The sequence below is a fragment of the Pan troglodytes genome, chromosome 21 (genome assembly GCF_028858775.2).
Source record: "Pan troglodytes isolate AG18354 chromosome 21, NHGRI_mPanTro3-v2.0_pri, whole genome shotgun sequence".
NCBI classification, from domain to species: domain Eukaryota; kingdom Metazoa; phylum Chordata; class Mammalia; order Primates; family Hominidae; genus Pan; species Pan troglodytes.
This window is the reverse complement of record NC_072419.2, coordinates 15276004-15290234: the sequence shown is the minus strand read 5'-3', so window position 1 is coordinate 15290234 and position 14231 is coordinate 15276004. Positions and strand designations below refer to the sequence as shown.

Sequence of the window (14231 nt, the reverse complement as noted above, 5' to 3'; positions counted from 1 at the left end):
AAAATGCTTTCTGCTCACATTTAAGAAAAGAAAAACAAAAATAAGATTGACCTAAAACTCTACTTCTGTATTTTTGTACATTTTATCCTCCTAAAATAACTTTTTGATGGTGCAAAGATAAGGTTTTCAAAGGACATCAATTTGTGAAAAGAGCCCTACAACCTCAAAGGCCTTATGTCTCCCATTCTTTAGAGTGACATTTTCCCCTAGTCATTACAGAAATGATCTCTGAAGCACCATTAGTAAAATGTTCCATTATGAGACCTTTAGCTCAATTGCTATATCGAATCGGGGCCATACACTGAATCAGGAAATATTTACAAACAATTTTTTATTTTATTTTATTTTATTTTATTTTTATTTTATTTTATTTTATTTTATTTTTAAGAGACATGGTCTCTGTCGCCCAGGCTAGGGTATAGTAGTGCATTCATAGTTAATTGCAGCCTCTGTCTCCTGGACTCAAGCAATTCCCCTGCCTCAGGCTCCCGAGTAGCTGGGATTACAGGCATGTGTCAGCACACCCAGCTATTTGAAACAATTTTAGATAAATTTCAGCTCACTCACAAGAACATGTGAGTCAGACAATAGAAAAAGTGGCTGAAATATGGTAGTGTTGAAATGTTCTCTTGAAGCAAGTGCTTATTCCTTAGAGACAATGGCTAACTAATGGGTTAAAGTTGATAATCTAAAAAGTATTTCCTCTAAATACTGAAAATACATGTAATTTCACTTGAAAATGCTTTTATTTAACCTCTATTTCTTACAGAATAAAATTCATCCAGTTGAAAAAGGACATTTCTGTTTTCTTTTTTTTTTAGCTTTTATTTTAGGTTCAGGGGTACACATGAGGGTTTGTCATATAGGTGTGTCATAGGGGTTTGGTATTCAGATAACTTTGCCACTCAGGTAATATGCGTTGTACCTAATAGGTCCTGTTTTCTATTTAGAGAAGAATGATATTAATAGTGATTTATTTATATCTATGTAAATTATCTTTACCTTTAATTATAGTTTATTAAATATGCTATTAAGTAAAGCAGGAAAAAGAGAAAAGAATTTGAGAACATTTGGTGGATTTCCAAAGAGAAATTAATTTCATACTGATGTTCATATGAGTAAAATGAGAAACTCATAGAATAGTCTTAATCTTTTAAAGGCCATGGAAAAGAGAAAAAGCACTATTATAACTGAAGAAATATCAGAATGAGAAATGTAACTATTTTCAAATATTTAAATTCTTAATTAATTTTGATTAAGAATTAAATCAGATAGGGAACTCATTCTTGTATTTATTTATAAAACAGCAAGCTACTTAGCATTGCTGGTTTCCCTAGAAGCAGAAGTGGACATGAGGATTCTTGAGCACATGTTGAGCACATGAGTAACTGAGAGAATGGTCTCAGGAAAAAACTGCAGGGAGGTGAGGCAAGCAGGTTAAGACAGGGAAGAAGATAAGTCGAAATGTGGCCTCAGGCAAACTCCAGTCTCAGACTGATCCCACAGGGTGCTCTGGAGCATGAATTGCAACATAGAAGTTGCCCACCACAAGCAAGGTACTGAGGTATGATTCTCCCAAGTGGGATTTATCCCAGAGATGCAAGGATGGTTCAACATATGCAAATCAATCAATGTGATACATCATATCAACAGAATGAAGGAAAAAAAAACCCATATGATCATTTCAATTGATGTTGAAAAAGCATTTGATAAAATTCAACATCCCTTCTGATAAAAACCCTCAAAAAAACCCCACCTGGGTATAGAAGTAACATACATCAACACAATGCAAGCCATATATAACAGTTCAACAGCTAGTATCAAACTGAATGAAGAAAAACTGAAAGCCTTTCCTCTGAGATCTGGAATAAGACAAGGAGGCTCACTTTCACCACTGTTATTCAACATACTACTGGAAATCCAAGCTAGAGCAACTGGACAAGAAAATAAAATAAAGGGCATCCAAACTGGAAAAAGTCAAATTATTCCTGTTTGCAGATAACATGATCTTGTATTTGGAAAAACCTAATGACTCCACCAACAAACTATTAGAACTGATTAACATTCAGTAAAGTTGCAGGATTAAAAATCAGTGTACAAAATCAGAATATCAAATGCACCCTGTAACATATATACCTACTATGTACCCATAAATAAAATAAAATAGTGCAGCATTGCAAATATCCAATAATTGGGGACTTAGTAATTAAATTATGGTGGAGCTATATGATAGAAGGCTATGAGTTATTAAAAGTCATGTCATAGAAGAATATTTAATGACATGGGCAATGAGATACTTAATACTTTTATTTTCACTTAAAACACTGACTGTGAATATTATCCCATTTTATGAAAAAGTAACAATTGTGCATAAAAAGACTAGATATGTATACACCCCACATTTAATGTGGCTATCTCTGAGCGGATGGGATGTTTGAATTACAGTTGATTTCTTTGTTGTTTTCTTTTGTCATTTTTACGTTTTAAATTTTCTATAATAAATCGAGGATGCTTTAGAAATAAGAAAAACATTACTTAACAATGTCAACTTTAATAGACTATTTAAATGGACTATTTAATGGATAACTATTAGTTATACTTATTAAAACAATTTTCAAGGTTTTTTCCCCCAATACTGACAGTTCTCCATTTTCTATCTTTTTTCTCAAATTTTTCCTCTGAATAAAATATGAAAATAGCAAATTTTTATCACTATTTTTAACATTAGTGTCACCCTTAATAATCAAGTTATAATTCACTTTTTTTAAAAGCAAAAAGACTGCCAGTCTACATAGAAGCTTTATATATTTAAACTTCATTTCTACTATTTTTAGACCCTTCCTTAATTATGCTTTGCATTGTGACATCTAATTTGGAATAATATATCAATTATTTGCAGGACATACATTATAATACATAAATATACCATCTAATAATAACAGTAGACTCTTTATGACTCATACTATTTTCCAGGTATTGTGTTAAATATTTTACGTACTATAAAAAATCAGAAAAGCACTTTGAAAATCCTGCATACTACATTAAAGACAAAGGGAAACCCTAAATGATTTGATGATTATCTTCCTTTTTAAGTGCGTTCATCACCTTTAATTAGCATGGAATCATGTAGAAAGTTTCATCTGAAATAGCAAGATGTGTGCAGTTTAATTTTATCACAAGATAAGATGCTCGTGGTATCCACAGAATGCCAAAAGAAAATGAAATGTGAAAAATTTAAGTCAATCATCTAGATGTTCTGTGACATGATGCTAAACTGCATGAAAGTGTTGTTCCAATGTGCTATTTCTTCTCCCAAGGTATGTGATATTACTTAGGCAAAGCCAACAAGTAGGTGTGGTGATCATGCTTAATGCTATATGTAAAATTAAAACACCCTCTCACCTCTTTCTTTACTTCTTCTTCATCTTCCAGTGTCAAAGCAGCCAATTGCTTAGCTCTCTGTTCCATCAGGTTCACATATCGGATTGGGTTTGATAAAGCTTCGATGACATCTAAATAGGGGAGAGATATTTTAGATCAAAGGTCCTGGAAGTATTGATTATCCATCATTCATCTACTTACTCATCTATCTGACCATCAGTCCATGCATTCATTCATCACCCATCTACCCACCCATCCATCCATCCATCCATCCACCCAGTCATTATCCATCTTCCATTCTTCTGTCTACCCATATAACTATCTACTCCTCTATCCAACACTTTGAACATGGACAAGGGTTAGGACTCTGTTGAAACTTCAGGAAGAGAGAAATTAAGAGTTTAGTTCTGAGAGTCAAACTGGACAGGCTTCAACTCAGGATCCCTGAATATTCTTGATTCTTTAGTTTCTTTTTGAGGGTCCCATCCATTCCGGCAATGGCCCACACAATTGTCCTATTTGGCCCAAATGATGTTTCATAAATGGAGACATTTTACATAAAAAGCCTGCTTTCTGGACTGTTGGGATAACCCAATGATTTGCCAATATAGTTATCATTCGAAGGGCAGTGCCTAGCTGGAATGAGTTATGGTTGCCAGCTTTGGATGGACCATGTGCCCCAAGCTTACCATGGTCTCCACTACTCCCCAGTGTCTTACACCCAAGCTACTTGGCACTATAAGCATTTATGTTTATGATTCTTGGTTAATTCCTTAAATTTAGGATGTCACCCATGAAAATAATCAGCATTCTAAAATTGGTGGAAGACAAATTCAGTATACAGACCTAGACATCTGTTGTAATGGATAACATGAGTTGATAAGTGCTGGGCCCATGAGAATAAGAATAAAAGAGAATAAATATTCAAAAAACTGAGGTGTTGTGATTTTAATTAAAATATATTAAATTAAAATGTATTCACAATGGCTCAAGCAATTTACCTCTAAACATACATACGAAAGTAGGGGTGATTCTGAAGCCAGAATCTCCTGCTTTGTTTGGTTCAGTTTTCCTTTCACTAACCCAAAAATATATGGTGACTCAGACAGAAATACCCCTTTGAGTAAAGGGGTATTTGAGTTAAGTTGTTTACCTGCATATGTGTCTGGCACATAGTCTTTCACTTCTATGTAGACAAAGACAGCAGGCAGCGTCAGAGGCTGGTTCCTTTCATTCCTTAGACAGATATAGTGATAGCCTGGAAGGTGAGAATAATGCTGTGTAGCACATATTTCCTTTCCAATGTTAGTTATAATTATGCGCATCTATGTGATGAAAGCATGTATTTCAGGTTACTTTAGATGAAAAACAAGTCACTTTTTTCATTTTAATAACATTTATGAATGATAAGGTATTATTTTTCTCATCAGACAAGAAAACATTCATTGTGATTTTTTCCTTTCCAACCATATGTTTTTTCCCACAAAAGATAATTCAAAATCACATGTCATAGACTGAATTATTGATCCAAACTTGCCCCTGTAACAGAATTATACTTGACATGACTTCTTTTTCTAAAAAATTGTTATTATTATTTTTTGTAGAGACAGGGTCTCATTCTGTTGCCCAGGCTGGTTTCAAACTTCTGGCCTCAAGAGATCCTCCTGCCTCAGCCTCCCAAAGTGCTGAGATTATGGGCGTGAGCCACCATGCCCAGCCTTGACGTGATTTCTTGACTTGTGCTTAAGCTCTGCTTTAGTCAACAGTATATTAGTAATTTGGTGTAGGTAGAGGCTTAAAATGCACATGCAGAGTTAGACATTCCAGTGTTCTGCCAAGAGAAGTCCATATTGTAGAAGCAACTGCCACTTCGGCCTGGACCCCAGAGTGAGCGCATGTGGGACAGACATAGACCCAACCCAGAACCTGAAGCACAGCTATGCTGCTGAGCCCAGGCTAGATCAGCCAAACCCGGCCAACCCGCAGACCTATGAGCACGAAGATAAATATTTGCATATAAGTTTTCAGATTGTTTGTTACACATAATTATTGTTGAAGGAGTTGACTAACATTAATACTACAACATGTCACAAAAACATGTAACTAAATCTCATCGCCCTTGTTACATAACAAAATTACAAAGCAGAAGATAGTTTCTTAAGTCATTTTCTAGTAATATTTTAAGCAGTAATGATTTTCTTTACAACTTTGATAAAAGGTTTCTCAGCACACTACCCATACCTGGCCGAATGGCTTGCACTGGCAAGATACGGTGGCCAATGAATTTACCTCCTTCTTCATAAACTGCTATTCTCAAACAGGCCAGAGTAGGAAGAACCACCTACAAAGGACATTAAGGACACACCTGGTTATAAGAATGAACAATTCCAAGAAATAATTAGAAAGGTATTATTCAATCAGGACTAGCTTTTCTTTTCTCTTTCTTTTTTTGAGATAGAGTCTTGCTGTGTCACCCAGGCTGAAGTGCAGTGGCATGATCTTGGCTCACTGCAACCTCCGCCTCTGGGTTCAAGCGATTCTCTTGTCTCAGCCTTCCAAGTAGCTGGGACTACAGGCACATGCCCCCACACCTGACTAATTTTTGTACTTTTTTAGTAGAGACAGCATTTCACCATATTGGTCAGGCTGGTCTCGAACTCCCGACCTCAGGTGATCCACCACCTTGGCCTCCCAAAGTGCTGGGATTATAGGCATGAGCCACTGCGCCTGGCCAGGACCAGCTTTTCAGATCCAACTAGAAGTTTCTACTTAGCTACGTTAGACAAAAAGTTGAGATGTTGCCCTATAAATTTCATTTTCAGAAGAGAAGACATGGGTTGCCAGAGATAGGGCTTCATCTATGTTTTATCACCTTGCCTTAATGAGGCATTTGTTAAAAAAATAGGCTGTTTTATTTTTACATGAACATTCTCAATGTGGAAATGACAAAAGTTCTATCTTTAAATAAAAAGTTTAGTGGTTTTATCACCATGTGAATATTTCGTTTATGTTTTCTTTTTTTTATTTGTGTTTTAATTTTTATTATTATTATTATACTTTACGTTTTTGGGTACATGTGCACAATGTGCAGGTTAGTTACATATGTATACATATGCCATGCTGGTGCACTGCACCCACTAAGAAAAAATGCTCACCATCACTGGCCATCAGAGAAATGCAAATCAAAACCACAATGAGATACCATCTCACACCAGTTAGAATGGCAATCATTAAAAAGTCAGGAAACAACAGGTGCTGGAGAGGATGTGAAGAAATAGGAACACTTTTACACTGTTGGTGGGACTGTAAACTAGTTCAACCATTGTGGAAGTCGTTTATGTTTTCAAAGCAAATGACTTCTGCATCTTCAAAGTGAAAGCAAAAAAAGTGAAAACGACCACCACTGAAAAACAAGAATAACTTTCAGGACAGCTTTCAAAATACAATTGCTTTATAAATTTGTAAATTCACACAGTAAGCAAAGAGCAACTACTCATTTCTTTCCTCAGTGTGAAACATCTAAAATATGCAGTTATATCTTATGTCAAGAACATGAAGTCGACTATCTCTTTAAAAATGTATTGTTTACAAAAACAGCAAACTCACATTTATTGAATATTTTCATTGAGCTAGATATTTCTTAAGTGTGGTTAATGTATTTACTTATGGAATATTCATAATAACTGTAAGAAGTAAACATTATAGTAAACATTATTATTAAACTCAGTTAACATATGGAAAAATCCCAGAGCACAGAGAGTTTCCATATAGCTATTCTCTTGCAGAAGACTGGCTTTGTAAATATTTTGGCCAGAAAAAAGCAAAGAGTAGGCTAAAAAGTCTACTTCTCACTGAACCTACTTTCTTCCTTTACATGATAAGCATGTGTGAAGATTTGCTTTTTGGTGAAGAAAGAGAAGGGCCCAGTTGAGTGTGAAAGGTTTCAGCTTTATTAGATAGAACCCAGACAAGATTGAATGACTGGCTCTCAGAGGCTAGAGATTTTGGGGAATTTAAATAATATTCCTTTTAAAGGAAATATGAATTTTCTTTATCTCAGCCACTATATTATTCCCTACTTCCACTCTACTTCTTTGAGTTATAATTAAAATGTATCATTTATCATTTGTACTATCAGATGATATGAGTTAAATGTATATGTTTTTATGGCCGTCCATTTGAGGCATACTAGAATGAATTGATTTACAATACAATTCTGAAAATCCAAACCAGTGATTAACAGAATTCTTGAAGGGTTTTCAGAATGGCTTTCAAAAGGTAATTGCTTTATAAATGTGTAAATTTTCAAATTAGACAACAAATAATTCACCATTTCATTATTTTCTCAGTGTAAAACACCTGAAAAATGCAGTTATAACTCATATCAAGAACATGTGACCAACCTTTTTGAACACAATAGGTTCTTCCTCCCAGACAGGATTCACAGCATTTCCTTGGGATGTTTTGGTCTTAAATGCCTTCCTCCTTGTATCCACAGGCAAACCGAACATATCCACTTCCACGTAAGTCCCAACTTTCTTATCAGAAAGAAACTGACCTGAAATAATCTAGAAAATCAATCAATCAATCCATAAGGAATTTTGATATGCAAATAACAAAGACATAAGAGAATACTTTAAAGAGCCACAAATGCTCTTCAGCGAATGTTGAATTATAAGCAAAATGGAATAGAAGCAAGAGTAGAAATATGATTTCCCTTTCACTTAATGGGTTGTGATATGGTTTGGTTCTATGTCCTCACCCAAATCTCATGTTGAATTGTAATCCTCACATATTTGGGGAGGGTGATTGGATTATGGGAGTGGTTTCTCTCATGCTGTTCTCATGATAGTGAGTTCTCACAAGATCTGATGGTTTAATAAGTGTGTGGCAGTTCCCCCCTCACTCTCTCTCTTCTCCCTTCATGTGAGGTGTGCTTTGCTTCCCCTTCACTTTCCACCATAATTGTAAGTTTCATGAGGCCTCCTCAGCCATGCAGAACTGTGAGTCAATTAAACCTCTTTTCTTTATAAATTGCTCAGTTTCAGGTAGTTCTTTATAGCAGTGTGAAAATGGACAAACACAGGTTGGTAGAAGGATATTGAAAATGGTGAGGTTAGAAGTAGTCAATTAATAAGACACAGTATTGTAGGAGGAATAAATGAACAAGTATTCACTTTAAACCATCAAGATAAGTTTATCATTACCCCTAATCTCACATGATGTCACCATCTTTGTCTAGCTACAGAACTAATGGATATTATAGACTTAAAAGAGATTTTTAATATTACGTATTTATAAATGTCTTCCATGTCTGCCTCTGTTTCTATCCAAATTTTCAAAATCTGAACTATCCATCAGCTGTCATAAAAGTTAGCGGAGGCAAACAAGATGTGCTTCTGCTGTATACCAGGAAGGGGAAAGCAGGAAGCAAGTGCTGACAGAGCAAACCTGGTGAATCTGGGTTATGTGGTTACAAGAAAATTGCCTGCTGGTCAAGAACTTTCTGAGCTCCAGATTGTGAAAAGGGGACAGCATTACGGCTGGGCTCACAATCTGAGCTCAAGATTGTGAAAGGGGACAGAATTATGGCTGGGCCAGAAATCAGACAAAATGGTGGCATGAGAATAGCTATCAAAGGCTGAGTAAAGTCAAAGTCAGCTATATGCTGATGTTGTCAGAAATTCTGAGTAATTCAGAGAGAAAGTCATCAGGAAGGCTCTCTGAATTTGCCCTGGGACAACTCATTTCCCCTGTATGTTCTATTTGGCTTGAGTGCATGGGACCTGCTAGCAACAATCTCTTTGTTTAACTTGAGGTTCTATGTGAGAACTATGTCTATGAAATAAGCAAGCATTTCAAAACATGTTTGAAACTTCTAAGTTATGCAAGTCCTACTTGGAATTCAGATGCACAGAAGATGTTGTATGTTTAAGATGTTTGACCAAAGCGGAGTCCTAAACTAAATTCATGACACCAAAACCACAATGCTCTCGTCAGTAACATAGGACGGTAGAACATCATGTGAGCTCATAAGTCCATTCTGGCATTATAAAATCTATGCCAGAAGATGAAAACAAAGGCATAATTGGAAAGTTATGATCTGCATCTTGGCTCTAGCTATAATGTCAAAGGTAGGACTCTACTGCAGTGAGAACTGTCCATTCAGGGGAGACTGACAGCTCTGGAGCAGCGTCTCCATTCTGGACAGGAGCAGCAGGTTACACTTGTCTGGGGTTCAACTATTTCCCCTTCACAACTCAATGTACTTTCCTGCCTCTGTGTCATTGTTTTATAATTGCTTACTGTCACAGTAGGATTTTCAAGACAAAAAAAGAAATAAGCAAACAAATACATTCAAAACAAGACGAATCTGCAAGCAAAGCAAAAATATTATTAATTCAACAGAACTATAACAACAATTGACAAGGATTCTAAAAGTAGCATTCTATCAGTACATGAAGCTTATGAGTTTATCTTTATCACACCTGACAGGAATTAAACAGCCTTTTCTGAAAATACCGTCCTAAAATAAACTCTAATTCTGCCAACTTGAACTCTTTATACATGTGGCTTGAAGTAATTTCAAAAGATATAATTATGAGACACTTCACTGAAATTTTATTCTTTAAACCCTTGATATAAAGTGACGAAAGTTTTAAGGTAAAAATGTGCTCAACTGCTTAGGGTAGAAAGAAATTAGTGAAGCTGTTATAGAAAGCTTTTTACATAGTTTTTCAAATGCCTTTGTTTAAGGTTAATCAAAAAATTACATTTATGTCCAGTAAAAAAATTTCTTAGTTCTATAGTTATTCAGTTAAACAGAAAACAGACAATATTTTTGAAAAGCTTTAACGATGAAGAATCCATGTAAAATGTATTCTAAAAAGTTGATTTTCCTTTCATAGTATTAAAAATATTTTCTGGTAGCTAAAAAATTATATCTGATATAAAATCAATTTCAAAGACTAAAAAAATTTAGAATTGTTTAGGGTCAGATATACATATGTATGTGTATATATCTATGATTTTTATATATTTATGACATACATGTATATATACATATATATTTAATAAAGCAACTCTTTTATTTAATGATCATTAATATGTGTTTTAAAATCTCTGAATACTCTGGAAGATTTTCAAAAACCATTTAAAGTAACTTGAAAGCTTTTGTTTAATATTTGATAATTTATTGAGGGAATGTTCTGTCTCTAATTTTCTAAGAACCAAACGGGGAAAAAAAGACCGGAAAATCTCTCCAATATGGGCCACTAATTATCATGTAAATTTCACAGTAGGTTAGTTACACCAAAAAAGAGGTTTGCTTATGATGAGTCTCTCCAACTCATTTTATTGATTTAGAGTCAGATTTTTATCATTAAGAATAAAGTTCAGTCGCTTTATCTTATTCATGTGGCCTATGAAAACTTTTTTTTTTTTTTTTTTTTTTTTGAGACAGAGCCTCGCTCTCTCGCTCTGTCGCCCAGGCTGGAGTGCAGTGGCGCGATCTGGGCTCTCTGCAAGCTCCACCTCCCAGGTTCACGCCATTCTCCTGCCTCAGCCTCTTGAGTAGCTGGCACTACAGGCGCCCGCCACCACGCCCGGCTAATTGTTTTTTTTTTATTTTTTAGTAGAGACCGGGTTTCACCGTGTTAGCCAGGATGGTCTCGATCTCCTGACCTCGTGATCCACCTGCCTCGGCCTCCCAAAGTGCTGGGATTACAGGCGTGAGCCACTGCGCCCGACCCTACCAAAACTTTTATTATTATTATTATTATTATTATTATACTTCAAGTTTTAGTGTACATGCGCACAATGTGCAGGTTAGTTACATATGTATACATGTGCCATGCTGGTGTGCTGCACCCATTAACTCGTTATTTAGCATTAGGTACATCTCCTAATGCTATCCCTCCCCGCTTCCCCCACCCCACAACAGTCCCCAGAGTGTGATGTTCCCCTTCCCGTGTGCATTCATAGATGGGAATTGAACAATGAGAACACACGGACCCCTTACGAAAACTTTTAATGTGTATTTGATCTTTAGAGAAAAAAAATGTAGGAAGAAAGTAGAATCTTTGCTAGTTACTAAATTTTTAATGACTAAGCCACTTCTTTATGCAATGTAGATAAATTCAACACTATTGTTAGGAACAATTTTGTGATGGGGTATACCTACCTTAACAGACAAAGTGTTTGCCACTATCCCATCTACGATGCCTTCAGTAAATGGATCAAAATGCTTGTCAGGCCTCCTCATGAACTCTGGCTTCAATCTGTAGCCACTCTTCCCGTTGTATTCATACATCCCCATATTTATTTGCATAGCCAGGTCTGAGTATCAAAAACACAAGCCTTATTGTGAGTTTATCTATATTTGGGGTAAGAAAGTAAGATTGTAAAGTAAAGTTGATCCCAGTCTACTTTTGTGACTGTATTCCCTTGGAAGAGAGTCATTGTAGAAATGTAGGAAACACAGATAAGAAAAAAATTACCTCTAATCCCCAAGTCCAGAAATAATCACTGCCAACTGGTGGGTGTGCAGTCTGCTTTTCCACTTCAAATATATTTTTGACATACAGTATATTGATTTCATTTAATATGTATCTGCCTTAATTATAACAGCTGTCTCAAATTCCTTTGATTAAATATATTAGAATAATATATTTGTATAATATATGTTAAATATTAATGTAATATAATATACATATATCTAATATCTAATATATAATTATATATAAATATAGTATATACAAAATATCTAATATCTAACATATATTAGATATATTATTTATATTATTCTAATATATCTAATATATATTAGAATAATATATTTAATATATTAGATATTAGATATATTAGAATAATATATTAAATATATCATTCTAATATATAAAGCATATATTAGAATATTATGATACAATATCTAATATCTAATTTCTAATTTCTAATTCTAATATCTAATTTCTAATATGATACACTATCTAACACAATATATTAGAATACAATATCTAATACAATATATTAGAATATAATATCTAATACAATATATTAGAATATAATGTATTTAACCATTCCCCTTTTGGGCACATTTATGTTTTTTCTAATTTTTCACCCTTATAATGTTTTGATAAACATCATTGTGGTGAAATCTTTGAAGCCATGATCAGTGATTTTCTTATGAGAGGAATTCCTGGGACAAATGATGTCCTCATTGGAAAATTTTTCTTTGATGCCTTGCTAAAATGCCCTTCAGAAAGCTTAAACCAGCTTATACTACCAAGCCATGTTTTTGAGAATGGACTTCTCCATGCCTCATTAAAAGAGGATTCTATTATTCCTTTTCCTGCTTTTTAATTGGTACAAAAAATTTCTTTTTGATAATTTGCACTTCTGTGATTACTTACAACGAACATCTAATTCTACATAGACCCTTTTCCAGTGGACAAAGGTTACTGGTCAAAATTTTCCTCAGACTCAGTGCGTCAGATGAATGTTCACACATATTGCAACTGATAGAGTGAAAGAATACATATTAAAGTTGTAAAGAATCTGGGAAGTTGTCAACAGTTCCAGATTATCTGTGTCATGACTCATCTCTATGTGCATAATAAAGAGGTGATGGCAGAATTATTCTAAAGTTTCATTTAACAAATCATTTTTAGAGCAGAAAAAATCAGTGAAATTTTCTCTCTTATTAAACTATTATTTTATAAACATAACTATGATGTCAAAATTGGACAAAATTTCAAAACAATAATGAATTTATGACACTTGAAAAAATTAGCTTCAAAAGCCTAAAAATTACATTAGCAAGTCATATGTTCTAAAAATAATACACAACAAATAAGTAGAGCCTATTTTGGGAACAAAAGGATAATTATATATTAGGAAATGAGATCTATTAAGATAACTTATCACATTTATGTCTGAAAGATGAGCATATGATCATCCCAGAGGGTGTCCAAGAGACATTTAATAACATTCAATACCAACTTCTAAAACATTAGTCAATAGGACCCGTGTCCTTTAGTATGTTAAAGAATATCTGACTCAAAGTCACAGCCAATATCTGACTTGATGATATCACAACAGTGAAACTTATATTAGGATCAGGATGAAGCGAAAGATGCCCACTCTTGACTTAGATAGAAGACGTTAAGACCTGGTGTTTGATAGACAAGGAGGTGACTATAGTTAACATTAATAGTTTGTACATTTAAAAATAGCTAGAAGACAGCAATTCGATTGTTTCTAATGTAAAGATAAATATTTCAGGTGATGGATATCCCAGTTACTCTGATTTGATTATATAAATGTATTAAATTATCATACGTACTGCAAACGTTTGTACAGCTATTATGTATCAATAAAAATAAATTAATTGATTTTAAAAAGCCATAAATATCTAGCAAATTACTCTTAATCGTGGCTTAGAGCTTGATAGATACTTAATAAAAGGCATAACGTTGAACTTCCTACTGAATGAAAAAGAAAGATGCCCACTCGGAACCCTCATTTAATACCTGAGAACGGTGAGGCCAAAGCAATAAATAAGGCAGGTGGAGAAATGAGATATGATTAAATTACTGTCTTTGTGTGTCTAAAAATTCCAATGGAATGTACTGCAAAAAATAGGCTATTATAAGAGTTTAGGAAGATGATCATTTGTAAAATACAATCATTTATAAAATAAATATACAAATATAAATATCCAGAAACAATCTGTTAAAAATATAATAAAAAGAAAGATTCAATCTAAGAAAACTAGACCTCTAATGAAGACAAGTGATTTTGCTGAGGACTTAATACAAAAAATTTTAAAGTAAAGAGAAAAGCATGTTTCC

General features: G+C 34.3%; 1 protein-coding gene across 5 annotated transcripts in view; it reads right to left on the bottom strand.

The window, feature by feature from the left end:
* PLCB1 (phospholipase C beta 1) overlaps positions 1–14231 on the bottom strand; it is a 752222-nt gene that overhangs the window by 140092 nt on the left and 597899 nt on the right. For all 5 annotated transcript variants that reach the window (XM_016937425.4, XM_016937426.4, XM_063803337.1 and 2 more), the window contains 5 exons: positions 11564–11718; positions 7785–7949; positions 5623–5722; positions 4535–4639; positions 3403–3512 (listed from right to left, as the gene is read on the bottom strand). In XM_016937425.4, coding sequence (XP_016792914.1) covers positions 3403–3512; positions 4535–4639; positions 5623–5722; positions 7785–7949; positions 11564–11718 — 635 coding nt within the window. The remainder of the gene's footprint in view (positions 1–3402; positions 3513–4534; positions 4640–5622; positions 5723–7784; positions 7950–11563; positions 11719–14231) is intronic.